This window comes from Mytilus galloprovincialis, chromosome 4, assembly GCF_965363235.1.
Source record: "Mytilus galloprovincialis chromosome 4, xbMytGall1.hap1.1, whole genome shotgun sequence".
Classification (NCBI taxonomy): domain Eukaryota; kingdom Metazoa; phylum Mollusca; class Bivalvia; order Mytilida; family Mytilidae; genus Mytilus; species Mytilus galloprovincialis.
In genome coordinates, this window is record NC_134841.1 from 79,277,945 (window position 1) to 79,304,468 (window position 26,524).

General features: G+C 33.5%; 1 protein-coding gene across 1 annotated transcript in view; it reads left to right on the forward strand.

Moving 5' to 3' along the window:
• Positions 1-3,811: 3,811 nt before the first annotated feature.
• Positions 3,812-26,524, forward strand: part of LOC143073060 (uncharacterized) — a 47,694-nt gene continuing 24,981 nt past the window's right edge. The window contains exons 1-14 of the mRNA XM_076248302.1: positions 3,812-4,083; positions 11,595-11,765; positions 12,190-12,404; positions 15,525-15,858; positions 16,379-16,464; positions 18,069-18,138; positions 18,784-18,963; positions 20,525-21,261; positions 22,087-22,224; positions 22,737-22,811; positions 23,631-23,786; positions 24,004-24,108; positions 24,807-24,914; positions 26,352-26,517. Of these exons, the coding sequence (XP_076104417.1) occupies positions 4,017-4,083; positions 11,595-11,765; positions 12,190-12,404; positions 15,525-15,858; positions 16,379-16,464; positions 18,069-18,138; positions 18,784-18,963; positions 20,525-21,261; positions 22,087-22,224; positions 22,737-22,811; positions 23,631-23,786; positions 24,004-24,108; positions 24,807-24,914; positions 26,352-26,517 (2,608 nt within the window). The 5' untranslated portion in view covers positions 3,812-4,016. The remainder of the gene's footprint in view (positions 4,084-11,594; positions 11,766-12,189; positions 12,405-15,524; positions 15,859-16,378; positions 16,465-18,068; positions 18,139-18,783; positions 18,964-20,524; positions 21,262-22,086; positions 22,225-22,736; positions 22,812-23,630; positions 23,787-24,003; positions 24,109-24,806; positions 24,915-26,351; positions 26,518-26,524) is intronic.

The following is a 26,524-nucleotide window of genomic DNA, read 5'->3' on the forward strand; positions in this document are numbered from 1 at the left end:
TTTTTCGTTTATTGCTTCTATATCATTTGGTTTTGTTTAACATTTGATCATGTTGGCGTCTTCCATAGTTTTCTTCATAGTACTATAACAGGTTGCTTTAGCTTATTGTTAAAGGCCTTACTGTGACATGTATAGTTGCTTACATTATATGGGCCCTGGTGGAAAATTGTATAATTGGTATCTATAACCTCCCATTCTTTTGGTTACTTTTAGCCTACCTGTCAAAAAGTTTTTGAATTTTTTTTCAATATAGAAGAGGATGCGTCATTTATTCAAGCTTGACACTACATGTATTAACTAAATTAATTTAGTTTACCAAAAACATTATCTATCTCACGACAGCCTTTGCCATCTTACATCTTTGTCTGCTTTGAGGGAGCATTAAATCAAGAAATGAATGCTTCTTTTTGTAAATTCATTTGGGTTTTCAAGCGTTGACCGAAGTACGCATCATTGTCAGCCTGAAGTTTCAGTATTCGTTTTGTCATTTGATAAAGTTATGTGATTATAAGGTGCCAACAAGCTAACCATATATGAACACTGAATGATAGAATAAACCTGGAAATTTATCTTTCGTTATTCTCTTTGCATGTTTTAAAAGTATCAGACGTCTGTGTATTGTTGTATGGTTTTCAAGATAGAACACTCAAGTACAACAGTTACCACTGCACTGATGTTATTGTGCTTTGTTCGATGTAACACGTGTTCGTTTATAAATATATGTAGAGGGTGAGAGAGTATGTGTATGTTCAAATTGGTTTGTACTATATTATTTTGTTTCAAATAGAATAATGTGCTATGCTTGACTTGGAAATAAAAACCCTTTTTTTTTGGTAATAGAGTAGTTTCTTTGTTAATGACGAATGTTTGAAAGTTCAAAACGCAAATATATTTGAACAAAAAAAGTTACGACTTTTTAAAGAGTGTCTACATAATGGGCAGAAGACCACCGTATGTTGATATATTGAAAAAAAAGAAGTGACAGAGCTGCAATATGCAAGATCCGTATAAGCGCTCATGTACTGATGATTGAAAGAGGGAGACATCTTAAATATTCCAAAAAAAAAGAGAGATACTGCTCTGTATGTAATTCTTGTCAAATTGAAAATGAAAAACATTTTCTTTTACATTGTGAAAAATACTCAACTAAAAGTGCCATATTTCATCAAAAAGTTTCAAATATAATCGATGATCCTACAAAATTTCAAAAAATGAAAATAATATAATTTTTTTATTAAATAATAATCCATACACAATCCTAAAATTGACTTTCATTTCAGACATTCTGAACCTGCGTATAGCAGAACAAACTCTATTAAATTGACGATATGTCTTTAATTCATATTCATTGTTTATAATATTACATATTAATATAGACATTATTTACAATAATTATTATGTATGATCAATTGTGTAATTAATATACCATGAGCCTTAACCATGCATTTATTGTTGATGAGTTTGTGCTAATAAATATTTGTATTTGTATTTGCATTTATTTGTTTCGCCTGGAAAGAGTATAAAAGAACAGTTGACGAAAACTTGTGGAATTTGAATATTGAAATACCTACATAAAACAAGTGTTTTTACAATTTGTTATTCTGATTTATAATTTTAAAATTTTGCATTGTAAAACATACAGAAAAAAATGTTTAAAACCAGTGTTTTTAAGGTATTACTCAGTTTTCTTTCAATACTGAGATTTGAGGATTATTTAGAAATATCAGTAGCAGTAAATAGAAATTTTTAAGCTATTATGATATGACTTCTTAAAAAAAAAAAGCCTGGCATAATAGAGGCAACAAACTTATAAGATCCATCAAAAGTACTCGATAATGCAAACCTCGGCCGATTATTGAATGTTAATTTAAGAAAAGAAACTGAAAAAACTTCAGAATCGAAAGTCAAAGCAGTGGATTGAGTAGAAGATTAAATGTCAGATGCATATGAAATGCTACATACATATAGCTGTCTTCCCTGCCACTTTTCCAATATAATAGATAAAGGAAGATGTGGTATGAGTGCCAATGAGACAACTCTCCATCCAAGTCACAATTTATAAAAGTAAATCATTATAGGTCAAGGAACGGTCTTCAACACGAACAGCAAGCTATAAAGGGCCCCACAAATTACTAGTATAAAACCAGTGAAACGGGAAAACCAATGGTATAATCTATATAAAAAATTTTAAATTATTGGAAGGTAACGATTTGATAAACTTTTCTGTGCTCGGTTTTTCTTATAAATCATAGATTTTTTACATAAGATACATATGATGGAACTGCCAATGAAAAAGATATCTGTAGTTAAATCATCTATAAATCAAGGATTCTCACAACATAAAACATATAAAGGAGGTATTGACCTCGTCAAAGGTCTTCGTGAATATTACTTTAAAGACTTTGCAAACTGATTGCTAAATGAAATAAAACATGAAGGCGGATGAGAAAAGAGATATTTTATTTCAAAAATTAATCAAATGTGATAAACAATCCAATGTATTCACGCTGCTTTGCATGTTAAAGCGATCATAATACATATTTATTTTTAAGTTGATGTCATAACTGGTAAAATTCAAATGAAAAACATGTTTATTCTTGTTTTATTACAATAATAAGTGAATTACAAAGAAAACATATGTAGATAACTATAAGTACTGAAGAAACTGATGAATGGATCATGACATTGGATGGGCTTTGTGGTTTAATTATAACCGGTTGGATATGACCGTGAAAATACTTGCATATTGATAAAATGTGTATGTTTTGAAATGATTGCATTATCTACAAGCTGAAAAAATCTAGAATTTAAATTCTGCTAAAAATTTAACATGAGCGCCAAACTATATAATTCTCTTTGTGTTTTTTACCCTAATTAACATCGCTACCATCAGCCAGTTCTGATTTTCATCTTTTGTTCATCAGTGCAAATTTTGGATCAGCATGAACATTTACTTTTATATTCAAAAACCCAGGCTACTTTGAGAAAGGCATAATGAAGACTAGATCAGAGTTATTATTTCTTACCTCAGGTTGCTGCAAGTATATCTTTTTTTTCTACTTGCCAGTACGGTCTTACTAGGCTTTATATGAAGCCGACACAGTTCCAGAAATAAAAATGGTCTATACATTATGTCAAGCACTAAATCTGACAAAGTTTAGAGAAAGAGAAACCAATGAATCAATTTTAGATAGACTTTCAGAGATCTGCCATCAATATAAAATTCCTTAAAATGACCAGAACCAAACAATCTATGGTTACTATTCATTTCTTAAGAATTGGAGGATTATAACATATTTTATTTGCTCGCGTTTATATATATTTTACCTTTTTGAAGTTAAACTTCATCTGTTGATGTATTCTGTGAATGTTCTGTGCATTATCATATTTGAACATATTTCCTTATCTTAAAAGACGTGCATAATGTTAAATAATAAAAAAAAAATTGTTTCGTCTCTAAGAAAACATGTAAGAGTTCACCTGCTACTTTTACTAAATAGGTGCAATTTTGGTAATCGTTGCAATTTGGGTACCGTGACGTTTTATATACAGAATCTTTGAAATTTCAACCCTCTTTTTTTTTTTTTTTTTTTTTTTTTCCTCGGTCAGTGTTATAACAAAAGGTGAAAAGCAGATCATACAATAAAGACGCACTAACTTGATATGCCATTATGATAGACAATAAAAGACAGGTAATCAAACCAATTAATTATATTCTGTTTGACGTATTACATATTTCTATCTATTTGCTTGCTTGCAGGGAGACAAGGTTTTAACAGTAAAGGAAAACGTAGTGTATTCTTTTTGCATTCGAATGTGCCAATCAACGAATAGAAACGTATGGTGTTTGTATTAGTGTTTTTATACGTTCAGTGGAAACAATGCAATGATATACAATAAAGTTATTCATCAAATTCAGTAATCTTTCAATAAGATAGTTCGAGTAAAGTAAATATATTTAAAAAATTATTAAATGGATATATACACTTGATTGTAATAGTGAATATTTTTGGAATATGGAATTAAGTATTTTTCTTTTTATGTTTGGATATATCACAATTGTCGAATCCCAGATTCGTCAAGGTAAGTTATATTTACTATGTAGTAAATACATTTGTTAATTCAAACTCTTACTTTAATTTTTAAAATATTTTTTGGGTTACATATGTTTTTCCTGTAAATGTGTGGCTATATGTTTTAAGCTGGGGTCACACATTCAGGATTTTGACTGCCGTCCTTGACAGGACCATTCCCGATTTAAAATTTGTCAAAAGTCTGATCAAGATCCTGTGAATCGTGGATGGAAATTCAAACTTTAATCAAAATTTGTAAAACAAATAATTTAATCACGACAACAATCAGATATTGTTCAGGAAGCGTCGATTTTCAACCGTTTCCAAGGGAATTTATCCCGATAATCCCGTTCTCAATCAGGGGCGGATCCAGGATTTTTGAAAGAGGGGGCGTAGTTTTTATTTTTGCCGAGCGGAGCGGGGCGAACAATTTTTTTGGGCCCTTTTTAGGACTAAAAACATAAAATAAGTGAAATATACACGTTTTAAACGGGTCCTGGCGTGGGGCATGCATATTTTGTAGTTGCTGTTAAGGTGTAAGGGTTGGACATTTTCGATGCTGTATTCTCCCTATTAAGTGTCGACCATAAAATGATATCATGGATCCAAAGCTATGTACTGATACATTTAATGTTGGATTTGTCAGTAAAACATAGACATGGAAAATTCTCGCACGACTGTATGATATAAGTTAAGTTAGAATAACCTCACAGATTTCTTGTTGTAAACACGATATACGCTGGGCTATTCGATTGAATTTGAAATACGACCGACACGAGTTAAAAAAAAACATACAAGCAATTTTTATCCAAATGTTTGGTTCACCAACAACATTATGGGAAGTAAAGGGTTCCAAATCTATCAAAGGCTAAGAATGAGTCTGAAATGACAACGAATTTATGAATGACGGCCGACAAATGGAGACATAAAGGTCACACCCAGCAGGCAGGTTGCAGTCTGGTCTTGAAAAAAGTATTCCATATATATCAGTTCGGCGAAACAGACATTCGGTCAGACATGAAAACCCCTGCCACAAAAAAATATGCCCGCTTTTATTCATCATGTTCATTTAATGCTAAATAATTTTGTTGGGAATTTTCGTTTCAAATAGCAAAAAAGTGGACAAGATTTTTCTTTTGCGTCCAGAATTTTTGTTTAAGGCAAAAATCAGTAATTTTTTTTCTCCCAAATATCTAAGGCTGTCTCCTCAATTCAAATGGTTCGTACTTACGACTTTAAATCTATATAGAGCTTATACTGACTGGGGATCATTATTCAGCTATATTATTTTAAAATAGGCTGGGGCGTTTGGGGTTAAACATGTTCCGTAGTTAGATAATATTGTTGTGGAACTTTTTTTCATGAGAGTGTAATAGTCTAGAGCATTACTTTCTGTTTGGTGGAATAGTGAAATAGAAGTCAATACGTTCTTGTTAAATCCTGTGTCGCTTCGAAGGTGTCATGATTGTCATCCTCAGCCTACGCAATGTGTTACTGTAATTTGAATTTTAAAATGACTGAGAGACGTTTTCTTCGACGCACTGCAGGTCAAATCCACCACAGAGAATCACATGACTTCGATAATCAGTAAATTCCAGCGAAAAATATCTTTATAAGTCAAGAATTGTCGCATAAAAATTAAATCGTAGTACATGGGAAATGGCAAAGTTCACGAAATCTAGTCTGATTAATCATTTCCCCCCCCCCCAAAAAAAAAAAAAAAAAAGTCCGAGCAAAAGGGGGGGGCGTACGCCCTCTACGCCCCCCTCTGGATCCGCCACTGTCAATCCGCTTCTAATTCAATTATTATCTTTAGCCTGCCATGATAAAATTCGACCGAGTTTGTCACGACTGCGTCCCGATTCTACCGAGTGTAATCCGACAGAGATCAGACAGTGGCCAAACAGTGAACCGACGCTGACGGAAGTTATCCGTTCGAAAACTGTCGGCATATTCGGGATGATCAGGTAATGTCGGAACGTAACCCTATCACGGTCCACTCTATCGCATTGCAAACGGCTTTGCCTGGTCTCAGTCGTATTCTATTCTGCAATTGTCGGGACTCTGACGTGGGTATCATTGACGAATTTCGTATTAATTAATAACGGGACTATTCCGGAACGGTTTCGGCAAAAACGGTTCGCAATTGACAAGATCTGGATGAAATCTGGACTCAATCGGCAGAAAAACAGCAATGAAAAATTTCTCCAGATCATTCCCGTTCCACAGGACGCCGTCCAGAATACACAGAACATTGTTAGGATTTTGATCCGATACAGCAGAATCTGTCATAACATATGCACGATTGTAATCAGACTAGACAAAATCGGCTGAGATTCCCCGAATGTTACGGGACGCACCTAACTGTCAGGGTGCTTCGCCGAACTATTCGGACCCTTCCCCACCCGTAGGAATCTGTTACGAACTTAAACGACTGCGTTCAGACAATGGTAGGACATTCCAGATAATTGAGGAAAGTAATCCGACTTTTTCACTTTTCGTGTCGTATCGCTGTCTGATCTCAAACAGGAGCAATAATCGGCAATGTGTGAACCCCGCATTAACAAAACAATTACGTTTGATTAATTGCTTCTACGAAAGTAGATCTATATGTCTATTTCGAAGTTTATTTATGTATTTGCGATTCCAGTTTTAACCTTTAATTTTCGAGTTTGAATCTAAGGCTTTCGAGAATTAAATATTACAACTTCATCGATGGTTTCGTGGGTACGGTCCCAAGTTGGGCCTTACTAAATATTTAGACAATTGCTATTTTCTGCTTCTCCGTCGAGCATGTGTCATTTACGAGCAAGAAAAAAAATGGTCGGCTCGTAGTCAGAATAATGGACCTGGTAGGTTTACATGCCTTCCTGCTGACTGAACCTTTAGGACCAGTCCTTTTTTAATCTAGGTCATTGTGTCGGTTTGGTATTACACAATATGGCTTATATTCATAGCACATGCAACATATGTTCTTGTCCTCGTGGGCATGTAAAATTTGTCCCCGGACGTTAGAGGCCAATCCATCATCATCCTTTTAAGATAGCAACACAATACTAGAAAAAAATCAGGGACGGGAATATGGTCACTATGTACCGATTACAATCGGCTCTGTTTCTTTGATGCATCACTCATTATAATATTATACTATTGAATACTGTCTTTTGATGAGGTAAATGTGTGGTAGGTACTATTGACTTTTGAAGAAATGATATTCACTATATTTACTGAGGCCAACGGCCGAAGTGAATATCATCAGTTTTTCAAAAGTCAATAAAACCACATATTTACCGAAAGCAAAAGACAGTAATTGTTTTATTCCATATTCCGTGAGAAATGTATGCAATGGAAAATATTTACCAAAATCAATTGTACATTAAACGTTTTTTACCAAAATTATATACATAAAATCACGCGACGTTTTGCGCGGTGAATATGCTTATTTATTCAAAATCCCATTCATATATAGAGAACCTATTAAAGTTTTAGCAATATGGAATAAAACGTTTTATGATAATGTAAATATAGTAAGACTTGAATATTCCTAATTAGCAACGTTCAAAATAAATCGAACGTTGGTTTTGACCTTAATGATAAGTAAAAAAAAAAATATAACCCAAATTTGATTTTTGCTTTTAACCTATATCCGTGGAGAGCGTCTCTCTAGTTTATTTCTTGGATTGTTAGATGCAGTGTTTAGCTTAAGTTGCAACAAAAGACCAATACTCGTAAAATTTAAAGCACCATATGTGTTATCTTACTGATGTTAAAGGCCTGTTATAACTTCGTGCATCCATTCCGCAATACCACCAAGAGTAGTGTGTTTAAGTAGTTTTATAGTTTTAAAAGTTGAAATCGAAAGCAAGAGGAAAACTCTAAATTCGACGATTAATATAACATTGGCATATAATATTTATTTGTTCCTTTTTAATAAATAATTAATAAATAAATTGTTTGATTTTATTTTGTGTTCTAGAAGAGATGAGAAAAATCTTTTGTTTCATTTGAAAAATTAATTTCATAATAGGTTCACCACTTCTTTTTCCTCCGATACATCAGTCATAACCTAATCAATTCTACTTGTTACTAATAACTCGTATAACTAAACAAAATGACATAAACCTCACATTCATTGTGAAATCTAAGATACATGATGGTTCAAAGGTTTAAAAAGACCAAAAAAAAAAGGAATATCTCTGAAGGTCAAAACTTTGATTTAATAAGAATGTTAAAAAAAAGAGCTACATATTTATTTTTTTCATCTCTGTAATATATACGATCATATTTATTCTTAAAAATACAACTGTATGGTTAACCATAAAACCAGGTTCAACCCACCATTTTTCGTAAATGTCCTGAACCCTATCAGAAATATGGCAGTTGTTATCAAATAGTCCTTTTTTATGTATGTTGTCGTTTGTTTTTGTTGCAGTTCAGTGTTTCTTTTGTTCCGTTGTTTTTGTCTTATTTGATGTGTTTCCCTTGGTTTTGGTTTGTAATTCGATTGTTGTTTTTTCTTAATCGATTTATGACTATTGCACAAGGTATCCTACTGTTGCCTTTATTTGCAATTATGATATATATATATAAATTCTCATCGAGGTTTTAAAAAATGGCTTGCAATACTTAAAGTTTATTTGTATTTGCCGACTACAAAAGCTATAATAATAAACGTAAAATGCGAAACAATTATCATTATAAAAATTATGAAAGGGACACATAAAAAAGCTATGAAAAGTGGGAAAATCCCGAAATCCCCGGGCTTTCTATTTCTTGCCACCAACATAACTCATAACTACACCTAATTTTGAGTGAATCTATCAATTCTGTTACAACTACTTACTTTACAATCAAATACAACAGTTTTCACTGAACTCATTTATTTCACTACCCTTTTATATTATTTGTATTTAGCTCAGGAGCGTGTAAATTAGTGGTTGTCATTTGTTGCTGTATATTATATATGTTTTTCGTTTATTGTTTTGTACAAAAATCCGGCCATTAGTTTTCTCGTTTTATTTGTTTTACATTTGTCATTTTAGGGCTTTTAATAGCTTTCTTTTGAATTAAGATAACGAACTTTACGTTTGTAGAATTCGCAGAATATGATAAAAATTCTTTGACAAAGCATCCAGTGGTTTTAAATTTCAAGTTTATTACTAGTACCTGTAATAAATACGGCTGTATTAAACGGGTTGGTGTTTAGTTATCATATATTACATCAATTTTAATGTGTAATGTCCCCTGCTCATTGTTAAGTCATGATAATATGCTAAACAATCCTGCATTGTACTTCACAATGACTACACAGAGTGATAAAATTTGAAACATGCATGCAGCCTACTTAATTTAAACCACCTTTTCCGAAATCTTATGCAATCGGCATTGTTATATCATGATAGGCTTTGTCATTAAAATGTCTGCATTTCGATCTTCATTCGGTCACTAAGGCTTTGAAAGATACCGCAGTATTTGTTTAATGTTCATTGACAAAGAATGCAGTAGGTTTTTTGTCATCAGCAATATTAACCTGGTATTTTTTGTCGGGTATGTTGTGCCATAAAGGCAGAACAACTGCCTAATTAATCATCTTTTATTTGACAATGTTGCACATTAAGAGCTAATGGATTACCGGAAGTTTTACATACCAATATCGTTTTTTGGATCACAAGGATATAATTATATAATAGTTTTTAATAATAACAAAAAATGTGCGTTACACGTGCAGCTTTCGTGCTCGAGAATATGAAAAAGCGATCAAAGATGTAGAATTTGTCTCATTTAATTAGAGAAGTTACAGTTGAAACGATTTGTGAGAAACCACTAATGTACATCATTGGTTATAAAATAAGCATTGTGGTTTCCTGGTTCGTTCCTCGAGTGCAAAAACGTCGAATCAAAGTGAGAGTCACTGTTTCCGTGCAATGCTGTTACTAAAAACTTTAATTTGAGAATGTACTATAGCTGTTTACTTCTACGGCATTAGCATATCTTCATATTTTTATAATTTACATTATTATTTTATCCTTGATCAGTAAATTGTGAAACCTGGGTAAAATCGTACCTCAGCACAAAATTTCAAAAGTTTGACTCACGACTGAGGGCTATGATCATGGGTACTCACTTTCAAGTTGGTATGGCTACAACTTCATGGTAATTTGCCTCAGCCAAAAACGTAAACCTGAGAATGTACTTATTAAATACTACCTCATTTCTAAGTTCAGTGAACAATAAAAATAGCCAGGGGTCACAACCGTAATTTGATAAATAATTTAGAAAGCATTTTTAAGTTGATGTGACCACAACTTAATGGTAAAATACAATGACCAACATTTGTAATATGATACGAGACGGACTAACAGACGGACAGGACATACAGAAGGGCGCACAGACAAGGAAAATAACCCCACAATACCATTTAGAACCATCGGAGGGGCAATGCAAATTCTAGTTGCAGAGTTATTCTAACTGCGTAGTACTATTGTCTTCCTTTTGATCAATTTATCATTACATATGGTTCGAATGTCTTTCCTAAACAATGAGCTAACCTATGTCCTTATTATCATTGTTTTGAAATCTTGATCTCTGAATATATATAATTCTATTACCGCTTGTTTTGAAATCTTGATCTCTGACTATATATAATTTTATTACCGCTTGTTTTGAAATCTTGATCTCTGAATATATATAATTTTATTACCGCTAGTGTCGATTTTGATGACTCGTCATTTATAAAACAAACAATTTTGAGAATTCTTCTTTAATTTTTCGATTCTTTATTGCATTTTAGCTAAAGCATATGCTTCAATTGTTTTCGTTTTATTATTGTATCTTCTCATGTTTGTGTTGTATGTGTTTTTGTTAGTATTGTGTGCGCCTTGCCGACCTGATGAACCAAGACGTCTCCAAACGATTTACTGCTTGTTCTTATGTTGCGCTGTTACATCACTGTTTCGGCTTACATGACAAGTTATGCTCTTAAAAATGCGTTATGCCGGTCAGGTTCTGTACGAGTCTGTCCCTAATCAGGTGCCTGTAATTCAGTTGTCGCTGATTGGTGCTTTTTATATTTGTTTTTCTTTTTAGCATAACCAGGCCGTTGGATTTCTCTGTTGAATTATTTAGCATTTGGCATATTAGTGTCTTATATGACTTTACTGTAGTACTAAATATCTTCATTTTGTATTTCTTTAGGACTTTGACCCGATTGGTATCCTTTTATTTTTACCCGGGCTCCATTAACTTATCAAAGGACAATTGTGGGTTGAAAATGATGCAGTTTTCTCAATGGATTTGTTTCTAATTTTTTATTACGGGGTCTTTAATAACCGACCAATCGGTGGGATTTTTCTCCTCGTTGTTGAAGGCTAACATTCGCCTTAAATTGCTTGCATCCACTTCATGGACAGTTGTCTCATTTGCAATCATACCACATATTCTTATTTTTATATACGGTGCTACTAATGTGCAAAATCCTAAATCGTTTTTTAAATTGTCAAATCTCCTAATATATATTTCTAGCTGCTGATAATGAACTGTACGAAGTATTTTCAAGAACGGAAGATGTATTCCTGAGTGGAGAATTACCCCCTTCCAGTGTGCAGAGATCTGGAGTTACTTTCCTGTTTAGTGGACAGGATTTTGTTGCAGGGACACAGTTTGCAGTGTATATAGATTTTAATGTAAATCAAGGTAACTCACATTATGGAGTATATTTTATTTTAATAAAAACCCGGTTGTATTTATTATTCTTATAAGAAAATGTGACACACAGTTATAGTTCAAAATCACCAAACCACAAGACTGCAATCTAACAACATCATTCAACACTGTTTTAAACACTGTAGAGTGTAATTAATACATTATTGCAGTAAAGATAAGGCATGCGATTATCTTAACAGCCTACATTATATCTACAATAGCTTACTCTTTCTTGTGTATAAAAACAAGTCAAGAATTATGTAGTGGAGACAATATTTTAGAAAATTAAATCTGTATGAGACAAAAACAGGACAATATAATCTTGTCGTTACTTCAGTCAGCGAAAGGTTTTTTTCAACAATAGTAGTGGTTATATGTTTTCTTCAACATACATATTCTTACTGGTCTTTTTCAGTAATCATTAGATCGTCTTCACGAGCTGTTGGCGATGATTCTATGACATTCCAAACACCATTGCTGAAAACTACAGATGGAATTAAGATGATCATTCATTTTCACAATCTATTTCGGCAGCGAAATGTTGCTGATCTCTACGTAAATTGTGTGCGCCAAGGTCAAACCAGGTCAAAATTACCATTCAAAGCAATGTTGTATGGTAAACAAACAATTGTAAGTTTATAATTTTACAGGTTTGGACCTAACACTTATATATCGTTGTGTGAGTGTTACAATGTTGTAAGTCTAATTCTTCTGTGTTGGGAATTGGAAAATAAATGTTAAAAACGCAATATCCTAAATATTTGATAAAGATAAAGACATAAAAAGTCACGGACATGAAGAGTAATTGTCTTTTTAATAGACAAGCACATAGTATAAATATAGGACCCCCCTTTCTGGAGATGGAAAACTTCAAGAAAGACAATGTCGTTTTAGAAAGTTATCCCCTCATTTCTTTTAAAGATAGACCATGGATTTTACAATTGTGTATTATCCTCAATCCATGCAGGAAAGCTTATTTTGCTAAGCATTAATCATAATGAGTTGAAACCGTACAAACAATTTAAGCATAGAACTACTGAAATCATTTTAATAACAATTATTTTAAAGCAACTACAAGTTATTATCATTCAATGGGAGTGTGTCGGGAAATAGAAAAAATATATATAGCTCTGAAAAAAACTCTCACAATGTAAAAATCTCGTATTATAGATATTTAATAGAAGGAGAAATAACATTACACCTGGATAGTAAATATATCTTATTTTTACAGAGGATGATCTTGATGTATTGCTATCGCCTAAATTTCCAACATGCATAAATTATGCAAATTAGTTTTGGGCTTTCAACCAATCTATAAAAATTATAGATCCGCGGTCATTACAAGTGAAAAAAGTGCATTTCTATACCTGCGATTTCCGTTCTCCGGTCGTACGATGTTTCAACAATATATGGAATCATTTTAGTTGTTGATTTAGTACTGAAAATTGGACTGAATTATCTCTTACAAATACGGTTTTATATGTTTAATTGGTGTTTAAGGAAGAGGTCAGGTGCTCTTGTTCATTCATAAAACTATCGTTCATTCATAAATCTATCGTAAAATCAAAATCACTACACAGGTCACACAGGTAGATACGTAGTCTGAAATATGAAAATAGTCAAACTTAACTGACACCCCTTACTATAGTGTGTGATAACATTTTGTGAGGGAATTCGATATTTGCTCTAATAGAACTGTTCATTTCAATGCACTTTATGAGGATACCACTTTAATCAATATGAATGAAATTTTTTGCAGTGTTATAAGAAATAATTTTACTTTAAAATCACGTATCATTTGTGAACTATTAAATGTTATACCAGGACGAATTTTCTGCATAAAGTCAATAATTGTGTGAACATTTGAAGCCCAAACTTTTTATAGCCTTAAATACGCTAATGAAAGAGCTGTTTGTTCTTGTTCGTATAAAGACAATTTAATATGTTTGTCTGTGATGACAATCCACCCCCACCCCCACTGTCTCCTTGTGAAATATAAAACATATTCTGCGAAAGTCTTTTATAAAGTTAAAACCTTCTTGCTTCTCACTAGACATCACTCTAGTCATGTCAGGTTTAATTCTTATATATGTGGATGAAAAATAAAAGTCCCCAAAACATTAACATGGCAGCAATTGCTTTTACAGCTTTTTTTTTACAGAAGAGTGTCCACCATGCACTTTCACTGTACTATGATAATAGTAGAATAGAATGATATGACATAATTAGATGAAAATTATATATACATGCAACCGTAATATTAATATAATATATAACAACGAACCCAGTCCTAGATCCATGCACAAGAAAGTGAAAATTTCATATCTTCTCTCAATTATAAATTGGTTAAGTAGTACTATAAATCTGTCATTTCATACTGATAAGGCGACCGGTAATATTACTTAACTAACAGATGTTTTAAACACAAAATTGTAAAACTTTGAAAAATGCACAGGCACATTTGGGGTTGACCCTCCCCTTTTTTTTAAATTAAAAAAAAAATAAAACTTTGATGTATCCTGCCTTTCAAGATTTATTTGAAAACTAATTATTTTTATATATGGTTTTTAAATTATTCTGATCTTGCAATTTATTGAAAAATTAAATTTTGTAAAAAAATCAAAATCACATATATAATGAAGAAAAAGATATTTTTCTTGATTGGTATTGTGTATTTCATTTTTATCCCTTCTTGCAACAATTGTCACCTACAGATTGAGAGAGAAACCATGTGGTGTCTGTGAACTAACATAATATAATTATTGTGACAGTTTAATTTGAAAATATGGTGTTTTCTAAATGGTGCAGGAGATAAGTTCCCTTTTTATTCAACATCATTTTTATGCAAATTTTTAGGCTAAGATCACAGACTGGAACCAGTGTATTCTCTGGGACTATTATTAGATTATTATAATAGTCCAAGGTATACTGATTTGTATCACTACAATATAATAGTTATTACGGTGAGGTTGAATTTCCTGACATTTATTCAAGCACGAACGTGTAGCAGAAAAAAATATCTCTGTGAATTAACCTCAGTATAAGGTATATAGATGTGATCTGTTTCTGTGACATGTGCTTTTGACCATCCACGAAAACCTGCGGTCATCCGATGTTCAGTACTTCAGTACATTGATTTATGAAAAGTGAACATAGAACACTGTAAAACTCATTCGACGATATTTTTCTGTATTCCTCGAAAATGACTTTAACAAGGTGGGGAAGCGCCAAGAAAATAGGGATTGTGATACAAAATTTACATTGATGTTAAACTCCTTCCAACAGCTTTATTCTATTAATATAATTGAGTTCTATTATTCAAACATGCAGTTGTTTTTTAAGACGTCTGTTTCGACAGCTGTGCAGATACATGATCTTACCTGCTTTTACTTAATTAATGGTTATTAGGCATTTGTTACCTGTCCAAAGGTGAAATATGTACGCAAGATTTAAGTATGCATGATAAATCATTTACCAGATTCAATGAATCAGTATTAACAATTTATTATCATTAAAACATTATACAGTATAAGAAATTAATATCAATCGAGTAAAACTGAGGTCAGTAGTAGCTTTTTCGAAATTGTGACTATGTAGCACTGATAACATCGCTACAATACAAAAGACGTTCTAAAGAATTCATTAACTGTGATAGGGCTGGCGGTGTTTTTCCTTTGATGAATATTGTTAGTGAAGACGAAAAAAGAAACGTCACATACCATTTTCATATTTTCAAATATTTTTTTACAGAAGAAAGAAGATGAATTCAACTTCTACTGGAATGCAGACATTCATATGATTTTAAAGAGACAACACTGTAGTACACCACAACCAACATTTACAAGACCGTCCCAAAGACCATTTTTACCACTTCCAAAATCCCACCAACGTTCATCACAAGTAATAACTGTACCGGAAAGGGACGGAATTCCGATTACAAGGCAACAGAATGAAGTTTCTAATGTAATACCCGCCAGAGAATTTAGGGGAGTGGAAATAAATGTAATCAAAGGTCCAGATGATCCAAATAAACAGACGAATGGTGGTGATGGTTATAGGACAGAGACGGAAACTGTCAATCATTGTAAATATATAAAGTTAAATATAGACAAAAGGAGCTGTCGAGCATGCGTCAATGAGACAGCGAACAAGTGACACATGGAACCAAAAGATATATAAAGATAAAAATACAGTCTGAACAAAATTTAATAAAATGTAAATGGGTTCACTTCGATTCTTCTGATAAGATCGGTATGTGTACATTCTATCTTAAGTTCTCTGCTTCATTTTTCGAAACAAGGAGATGAAAACTGTTTTTTTATGAGTAAAACTTTTGTGTTAATATTGTGTGCATGATATTCACTTTTTGCCTTTCCTTGATTTCTATAAACCAAATCCTTTCGTAATTCTGAAGTAAGTGTATCATTTTCTGCGAGACTAAAATCGATTGACAAGGTAGAATATGCATTGGTTCATATATTCTTGGTTGACTGGGCTGAAGACAGAAAGGCATTGGTGTCGTACATATTAATTGGAGACTCGCGCAATCTTTTTTCACATGTATCTATTGTTGACAATCATGATTTTCCTATTCTCTTTTTTAGTTCAAGACGTCAACAATCTGCTGACAGATGCTTTGAAAGAGTTGACGACTTCAGTGAAATCACTACAAGAGGAAATTAAAAAGCAGGTGTGAACTTATACCGGTACTTGCAATCTATTTTTATCAATACGAGACCACAAACATTTTCAGCAAATTAAAAATGAACATGTACTTTCTAAGTACACTGTTTTGAGTGTTACTCGTTTGGTTTTTAGAGTGTAATCTGGTACATTCATTATGAAACCGGAGTGGTATCATAATTACACTAAGGTAACACGATACCGAATGGCATATCTCCCGATTTCCAAAATTTTTGGCATACGTGTACTTTGAATCGAGTTACATCGGAATATGTAATAAAAAATGGGGGTCACCATTTTTGTTTTTTTGGAATTTTCATAGGAAAACGTCAATTTTGGCGACAAATTTACTTAGGTATATAGGGGAAATGCCTTTTTTTCGGCTTACCTTTTTAGATTTTCGAATGGATGGCTATTTTCTTATATACGGAGAAAAACAAAAAACTAACATAATATTCAGGATTGCATAGTGAATCCATACACGTATAGAAACTCATATGTCACCATCCTTGTTTGTAAGTAGCTTGACATTTAACTGTTTTCTTCAATAAAATTATTTGTTCATTCTTTTTCTTGCAATTAAAACTATTTGCCCCTGAATTGAACCGGCTATCAATGTTTCAATATACAATAAAACGATACGACTAGTCCTGTACCATAAGGGACGACATCAAAAGATCAATGTAAGATGAAAAACTTAATTCAAATAGTTTGGGGGTGGGGGTGGGTTGAACTGCAGCAAGATTTGGTTATCTGACATTGATTTTTACATATATCCATATGAGTCAATCGATTTTTCCCAAATTAAGTTAAGAGGGGTTGGGGGGGGGGGGGGTCAGTGAAAAAACTATGTGAATTAAGTTTTTTATCCTTCATTGAAATTTTGATGTCGTCCCTAACACGATGGCACTTAAATAATGTTGATGTTGCCTGATGATGAGATCTAGTTTCATTGTTCGTTATAACAACCATCCATAATTCATTTGATCCATATCTTTCAGTTCATCCATAAATCAGCAATGAGAAAACTTTACAAAAACTAAAGACTCGGACTCGGACTTCTCTTGAACTGAATTTTAATGTGTGTATTGTTATCCGTTTGCTTTTCTACATTGGCTAGAGGTATAGGGGGAGGGTTGAGATTTCATAACATGTTTAACCCCGCCGCAATTTTGCGCCTGTCCCAAGTCAGGAGCCTCTGGCCTTTGTTAGTCGTGTATGATTTTCAATTTTAGTTTCTTGTGTATAATTCGGAGTTTAGTATGACGTCTATTATCACTGTACTAGTATACATATTTTTAAGGGGTCAGCTGAAGGACTCGGGAGTTTCTCGCTACATTGAAGACCCATTGGTGGCCTTCGGCTGTTGTCTAATCTATGGTCGGTTGTAGTCGCTTTAACACATTCCCCATTTCCTTTCTCAATTTTAAATAACTTAAATTATCATTCAGAACTATTCCGAAATCATTGATATAACTATTTTGAGTATGATTTGTTGGCATTTGTTCGTATGGACATGATAAGCTTAATCAAGTTTGTGTTAAAAATAGTTATAAACAAGATTCGAGGAAGACAACAGACTATCAGCATCTTGCAATATATCCATTTCAGGCTATTGAAACACGGTCTCTTCGGGAAATCATCAACAAATGTGATATGTGTACAGTACTTTCAGAGCGAGGTGAGTAGATATAGAATTTTTGAATACCTAAAAACAGCAATATTCTATAGATAGTTTTTCGTCAATCAGTTTCATATAAATAAAGGCAACAGTAGTATATCGATGTTCAAAAGTCATATATAAAGGCAACAGTAGTATATTGCTGTTCAAAAGGCATCAATCGGTTGAGAGAAAACAAATCTGGGTTACAAACTTGTACTGAGGGAAACGCATCAATTATAAGAAGAAAACAACGAAACAACAGAAACACTGTAACCAAAAACAAACAACAATACAACATGCACAGATAACGTGTACTTTCAGCTTAATTTTAAGAAGTTGTTAACACGGGACTATTGCTGATTAACCATTAAATAATTAGTATTACAAAGGTAACAGTAGAACATTATTTCCCTTTCAAACTGTTCCTGTACCAGCTGGGGTTTGATGCCACGACCTCCTTCAGACACAGTATATAGTATCTATTATGTTAAGGTAAGCACGGTTGTTATAGTAAATTAAAATTGGACAATTTTTTTGCATTGAACAGCATCGTACCAGAGTTACTATGAGCTTACTTTGAATAAACCACATATCAACAGGATTATATAGAGATATGTAAATTAGACTTCATAAAACACCTCAATTTTTCCTGTAATTTTCTAGCTCCACGGGATCAGCTAACTTTGAAGAAGTTAACATGTGCTGATAATCCATGTTCCAAACAAGTATCTTGTAGAAACACAAAGAGAGGGTTTAAATGCGGAAAATGTCCTCCTGGTTTCAAAGGAAACGGTAAAAAGTGTTTTTTGCGGCCCAACTGTAAACTGCAGCCTTGTTTTAAAGGTATACTATTAGATTTTGTTTGCAATTAAAAATATGGACAGACATTATGTACTCATAGTATGTAACAAGTAGTGTTTAATATGTCATGTATAAGTGAAAGAACGAACAAAATAAAATCCATTAAATGATCTAAAAAAGAAATTAAACAAAGAAAAAAACAACACATAACACGAAAAAGATGAAAAAAATTATGTCGTGTTTTTCACCAAATTGAAAAAAAAGCACATTCCCAAGTAATTGTTGTTTTTACAGAAATAAACGGGCACGGAACCACTAAACTCGTTTTAAAAGCTGACACAAAATTTAAATTTTGATATCTATGATTAATTCACAACCATCATACATGTCTATGTTTTTTTTCTTCATATATATCTTTAAGGTATACTTGATTTTTCTTTTTTTCTTTTTGGAGGGAAGTGACTGTGCTTACAATCACTGAGTAGATGCCACTGCGGGTGTATATTTCAGTGGCGGACAGAAAAGGGGGGTGTCCAGGGTTGGAATCCCATTTTTTTGCTATAAATGTCTTTATCCTGAGGTGGAAACCCACTTGAAAAATGACTAGGTCCGCCCCTGCGGTTTCCTTCCTTAGTCAAAAGTCAGCAATTATGTGTTGATATGAATTTGTATTGATATGTTCATAATTACAAATTAACTGTTCACAAAACTTTAAATTTTTCGAGAAAAAAAAAGAATTTTCTACCTCAGTATGAAATGATCTCAGCTGTATTTGTCAAAACCTTTTCGGAATTATGGATCCTCAACTTCGTTCTTTATTTGGACCTTTTTATACTGGCGTCTGAAGAGTCTTTTAAATTTAATACAAAATGTGCGTCTGGCGTTCAAATTTCATTTCGGATATCTATGATGAGTTTATTAATCTCGTCGAGGCAATCACTGTATCGATTAAAATACAAACAAAAATCGAATTGTAACGAAACATGAAATAAAAGCCCTGTATATATGCAAAAAACATAAAAGACATTTGAAAATCTTCAAACATCCAGAGGCGGATTTAGAGGGGGGCCCAGGGGGCCCGGGCCCCCCTTTTTGGGAAAAAATTTGGTTGCTTATATAGGGAATCAATGAAGCGTGACTGGAGCGGGCCCCCTCTTAGGTCAGTTAGTGGGCCCCCACTTATGAAAATTTCTGGATCCGCCACTGACATCAATTACATAGCGATATAGTAAAAAGTGTTTAATGTTCTCAAGAAAACACCCTACAATACTGAAAATGGGTATAATTTTGTGTTTCCAATTTGAAGATGTTTTACCGAGCGAGTACTCGAAAATCGCTCGGTAAATCCAACGATTACTCGATTAGTAAATCTTCACCGCATTGACATCCTTAATAAAACACTTTTCACGAAAGATTACATTCAGAGACTTTACGAATATATGGGATTGTGATGATTCAATTGTCTTTTGTATATTTCCCGCAGACAATTTGGCTTAAAAAAATATGTACTAGTGTTTTTTTTCCGTTTTTTTTCGAGTCAGCTTGTTCGATTGTCATTTATAATTAAGGTGTATTGTAAACTATTTTCTTTTGTATGTTGAAGGAGTGTTATGCACAAATACCAGGAAAGGCTATAAATGTGGAAAATGTCCGTCTGGAATGGAAGGCGATGGAACAAAAAACGGTTGCAAGTTACCTATAATAAAATGTGATAAATATCCATGTTTTGAAAATGTATCATGTACGGATACAAAATCAGGACATATATGTGGGCACTGTCCAATCGGGTTCGCCGGAAATGGAAGCAAAGCTGATTGCAAAAAGATTATCATTGGTTGCAATACAAATCCATGCTTTGAGGGAGTTTTGTGCAATGACACAAAAACTGGATATGAGTGCAGTGCTTGCCCAGAAGGAATGAAAGGTAACGGTGAAAGGGATGGATGCAAACCATCATGTAATTCAGATCCTTGTTATGACGGGGTAGAATGCTCTGAAACAGAGACTGGATTTACATGTGGTGCATGTCCATCTGGTAAAACCGGAACTGGTTTGAAAAACGAATGTACCACCATAATTGTTACGTGCTCGTCTGAGCCATGCTTCGATGGATCTGTGTGTACAAATACAGATGATGGTTTCCAGTGCGGACCATGTCCAAGTGGGATGACTGGAAACGGGACAGTTAATGGCTGCATGTCACTTCCTGTTACTTGTAGTTCCAGTCCTAGTCCTTGTTTTCCTGGAGCAACATGCGAGGATGTCACAGATGGATATATTTGTGGTAACTGCCCTCCAGGTTTCGAAGGAAATGGTACCCACTGTTCAGACATAGACGAGGTCGGTTGAATTAAAATGAAATATTACACAAAATCATAACAAAGATAGATATAGGTTGGCTTTATATTTACTCGAACAAATTATGAGGTAGAACATTTTTTAATGTCAGTGTCATGCACAGTTGAATAGATGTGCTCTTCCGTTCATACTCGAAAATCACAGACTACTATTTCATGTAGATAAAAATCAAACTAGCATATACGATAGGCTAATTAATGATGTCTGTCGGTATAAGTGTAATATCTCTAGAGTCTAAAGCTTTTATGGTCTTTCTCTCGATTAGAATAATACTGAAAAGACAAAAAAAAAGATTGATTACAGGGAAAAACACTAGTCTTATTGTCAAAATAAATTGAAATATGCACCATCAGGCTCCTTAATGTCAACAATGACAAAAGTACATATACTCCTAAATTAAAGACCATAGATAAATGCACTATCAATCTTTTACCTACACCGACCATTGTACTTATTTAATAACAGGAGTTCGATGAAATGACTGAAAATTACATTACAATTTTGTTTTTTAAAGTTCAGTAGTGTGTTGCTTGCAATGACGACAAATTCTTTCCACTTTGAGCACATCCAGTGTTTGTCCTTTACTCCTAAATTATGCAGTGCCAAATCAAAAGTCTTTGTTCGATCAAGCCAGTTCTTGAATCTAGTTCCTCTTGCAATACAGGCGAGTACAGGAAAACTTTAACGGAGTCACAATATTTTGCCCAGGGTTGACTATGTTTCATTTATTAATATTAATCTTAGTATTACACGAATGACAGTCATACTTGATCATACTTTAACAAATTCATTTGTATGCATCATCAGTGTGAACTGTCCAATCCATGCAGCAATATGACCAGTTGTATCAACTTGGAGCCAGGATTCCGTTGTACAGAGTGCCCATCAGGTTATACTGGGTCCAATGTGAAAGGTGTTGGATTGAATGACACCACTACACAACAGGTATATATTTTCTCATTGATCGTTGCTTTATTTCTTAGTGGTAGTACATGTATATTGGAGAAAAGGAACTTTATAAACATAGATAGAGATCTATTGTGTTACATGAATGTTAATATCACTTACCTAGAAAAGAGATTATACATACATGTACAAATAAATCTTAAATTGGTTCTCAAACAGATTACGGCATACATCTGATTATTTCATGTAAATGCAAAGATGGCAAACATAAACTTTTGACAAAAGTGGTCGATTTCGAGCATTTATCTTCAAACTAGATGAAAAGATCAAATGTACTAAAAAGCAACTTTCCGTTTTCAAATCTTTCACTTTTCACCAGTGGGACTCTTGATTTGCAATATGTGCTTTCTCATGTTCGTTACATCGCCAAACAGAGATTATACTTCGAAAAAGTCAATACATGGAAACAAGGGATGAAACAACAATAAGACGGCGACAAGATGACAAAAGGCAACAATTGATGTTGTTTTATAACATATCATCATTTACAGATATGTTCAGACTTTGACGAATGCGGAATCGATAATGGAGGATGTGCAAACTTTTCTGTGTGCCAAAATACTGTTGTGAGTATTGTCTTTCTTTTTTCGTCTTCACTATAACTCAAACTCATATGAGTAAAAAATAGACCGAAATTTCTACTTCTTCATCAGACAATATCTCCTTCCTATCGAAAAGGTATTTCTTTCAAATTATACTTGAAAACACGTATGATATGATATCTCTTCTCTCATAACAAGTGACACATAGTTGTCATTATAATGAAATTGGTGTGACTGTCATACAAGTGAGAGGTTTAGCTAGCTATAAAAACAGTTTCAATCAACACTTTTCTACATAAGAAAATGCCTATACCAAGTCAGGAATATGGCAGTTGTTATCCACTCGTTTGATGTATTTGAGCTTTTGATTTTGCAATTTGATTAGGGACTTTCCGTTTTGAATTTTCCTCGGAGTTCAGTATTTTTGTAATTTTATACTTTTTTTCTGAAATTGCCTCTATCATAGAGGTCCGCTCCAGAAAATATGAAACTTTTGAAAGCATAACAACCAAAATGCGTCCTGTCAAAACCTTATATGTTCGACTGACCATGGCGTTTTTAGTTTCACTCTACTAATGAGTTGCGAATGTCCCCTTGTTACATTCCGAATCTTTCCCCCTGAATCAATAACTAATAGCAGATGATTGTCGATTCGATAAGGGTTTTTGCAAATCTTGGATGACATGGTTTACCTTAGAATGGTAGAGTAAGATCTAAGGCGGTTTTTTTATGAAGCCGTTGGAATAATGGAAAGCAAGATCGTACGATGCTTATTTCGATTTGCATTCTTTTAGCATAACATTACAGTATATACACAAGACATCATGTTGAAAGTAATTGTAGGGATCATTTGTATGTGGACCTTGTATCGATGGTTACTATGGAAGCCAGACGGATGGTTGTAAGAAACTTGGAACAAAATGTCCAGACCAGGAATCTGAATGTGATATCAATGCCAGATGTATAAAGCACCAACGTAAAGCAGGATTCTTCTGTCAAGTAATAGTATTTTACATTTCTATGCAATTTTTCATTTCATTTTAACCAGCATTTTTATTCATAAATGTTGTTTTACACGGAAATATTATTTTCCATTTAACCAATCGTATACATTTCTTTTTGTAAGAACGAAATAGAAATTTACTTCAAAATTAAATGTTATAGCACTTCAGAAATGGTCTAATTTTTAATGATTTCCAAAAATTATTTCTTACAGTGTAATATTGGTTTCGCTGGGGATGGATATATATGTGGAGAAGACTTTGACATTGACGGTGTTCCAGACAAACCACTTGAGTGTTCTGGCTCTAGATGTTTACGGGTATGTAAAGTACTTGATTAGATAAACTCATCATAGATACCAGAATTAAATTTTGTATTTACGTTAGACGAGCGTTTCGTCTACAAAAGACTCATCAGTGACGATTTAATCCCAAAAAGTTAAAATGGTCAAATAAAGTACAAAGTTGAAGAGCATTGACCAAAATTCCTAAAAGTTGCCAAATACATCTAAAGCAATCTATTCATGAGATTGAAAAGCCTTAGTATTTCAAAATAAGCAAAGTGATGTAACTTGTACCACCTTTTAACTGCTTTTGGCATCCAAACTTTCATCATTCTATGCCACGGGATGCTTAGCAAGCAAACGTTAACCTAATAAACTTTTTATCTATGGTTCTGAAGCAGTAAAATTAAAGAGTTTTATAAGAGTGGTCTCATGGGCACTTATACCACATCTGCATATATCTATTGTCTGTGATTAATTTCTTCGCATCTTGTAAGCGTTCGTTTTGTCTAAGTTTTTTCGTTTCTGTCTTACCTGAATTGGCAGTTAAATTTTTTGTTAATACCGCGCTCATTGTTGAAGGCCGTACGGTTACCTATAGTTGTTAATGTCTGTGTCATTTTGGTCTTTTGTGGATAGTTGTCTCATTGGCAATCATACCACATCTTCTTTTTATATCTAATTCATCATCAAATTTCGCGAAAAAAATATCTGTTTTCCCCTTTCTCTTTTAGGACAATTGTCGTGTAATTCCAAACAGTGGCCAAGAAGATACGGACATGGACGGTGTAGGTGACGCTTGCGATGACGATATAGATGATGACGGGATACCAAATTCTCCAGTAAGTATTTTCATATTTTCATCTCTGGAAAGTCAAATATATCTAAATCTCAGTCACAAAGCCACACATCATGAAAAGTAACCGGTATTCAAAATTATAATTATATAGCAGCTAAAACCAGTTTCCTGTCGAACGTTTATCTTCATCAACTCGCGCTTTTTTTATATGTCGATTCAGTTACAGACCATCGATATTTAGCTATGTGTTCTGTAAAATTTCATAATAAGTACAGACATAATTTATTTATGTATTCAAATAATAAAAAAAGTACTAGATATCAAGAGAAGTTTACAAACAATTGTCAACTCTATTTTACACATACTTAACAGTGTCTGACTGTGATATCCCTTATATCAAGATCAATTTGATAGAAAATGCAACAAGGTCACAGAAGTTTAAGTACTAATAACTTACTTACTTAGGCCCTTGGCTTCTCTGGCGAGTATATTCCATTGACGAACTCCTTGCATCTAACTCAATTTACCGTCAGCTCTTCCAATGTGTTACAGTTGTGTCCTTGCTGCTTCATTTTAGATTCTGTGTTCCTGCGCCAGATGATTCTTGGTCGTCCTCTGTTTCTTTTTCCTTGAAGGTTCCACTTAAGTGCTTGCCTTGTCAGTAGTTGATGAACCTTTTGGAGTCTAAACAATATTGGTTTAGTTGTTCTCCATTTCTATGATCAATACAAGAGTTCTGATTTAAGATTAGAATTGAAAATCTTTATGTTTGTGCTTCTTGAGATATTCTTGGCACTCCATACTTTTCCTGGAATGTTAAAGATGAAGCTGGTTTTGTTGATTTTTGCTTTTACTTGCATTTGTTGTGAACTGGATATAAGGGCTATATCTTCCGCAAAATCCAAGTCTTCTAGTTGTTGCCAAATTGTCCATTGGATTCCCTTTATTTTCCCTTCAGTTGCTTCTTTCGTGATGTAGTCTATTGCCCAAAGGACAAGAAAAGGTGATAGCAGGCATCCTTGTACTACTCCAGTTTTGGCCAAAAATCATGTTATTATAAGAGTTTTTGATGATGCTTATGAATGATTGTGGTGTTCCATAATGAGCCATCATGTTCCAGAGGGTTTCTGTGTCCAAGCTGTCAAATGCCTTTCCGAAGTCAACAAAGTTAATCAGTAGCGAGGTGTTCCATTCTAAGGACTTTTCTTTTATTATGCGTAGTGTTGCTTTCTGGTCTATGCATGATCGGTCTTCCCTAAATCCTGCTTGCTGTTCTCAGAATTTTAAGTAACATGACATATAAAGGATATATGCTGTTCAGATCAAGTAAAATACTTTCTTTTCATTTTTTCATAATCCCGATCACACGAATACAGAAATAAATTTGACAAGAAGTATGTGAATGTCGACTGTCCATTGAAAAAATCAACGTTCTCTTAAAACGTAACCGATGTTTAAAAATAAATAATACGACTTTCAGGACAATTGTGAATTTGTTGTGAATCCCGACCAAGAACACATAGGAAATGATGAAGACAAGTTCGGCGATGCATGTGACAACTGTCCTTCTCTATCTAATCCAGATCAGATAGATACTGACCAGGACGGATACGGTGATGCCTGCGATTCCGATATAGACAACGATGGTATAAT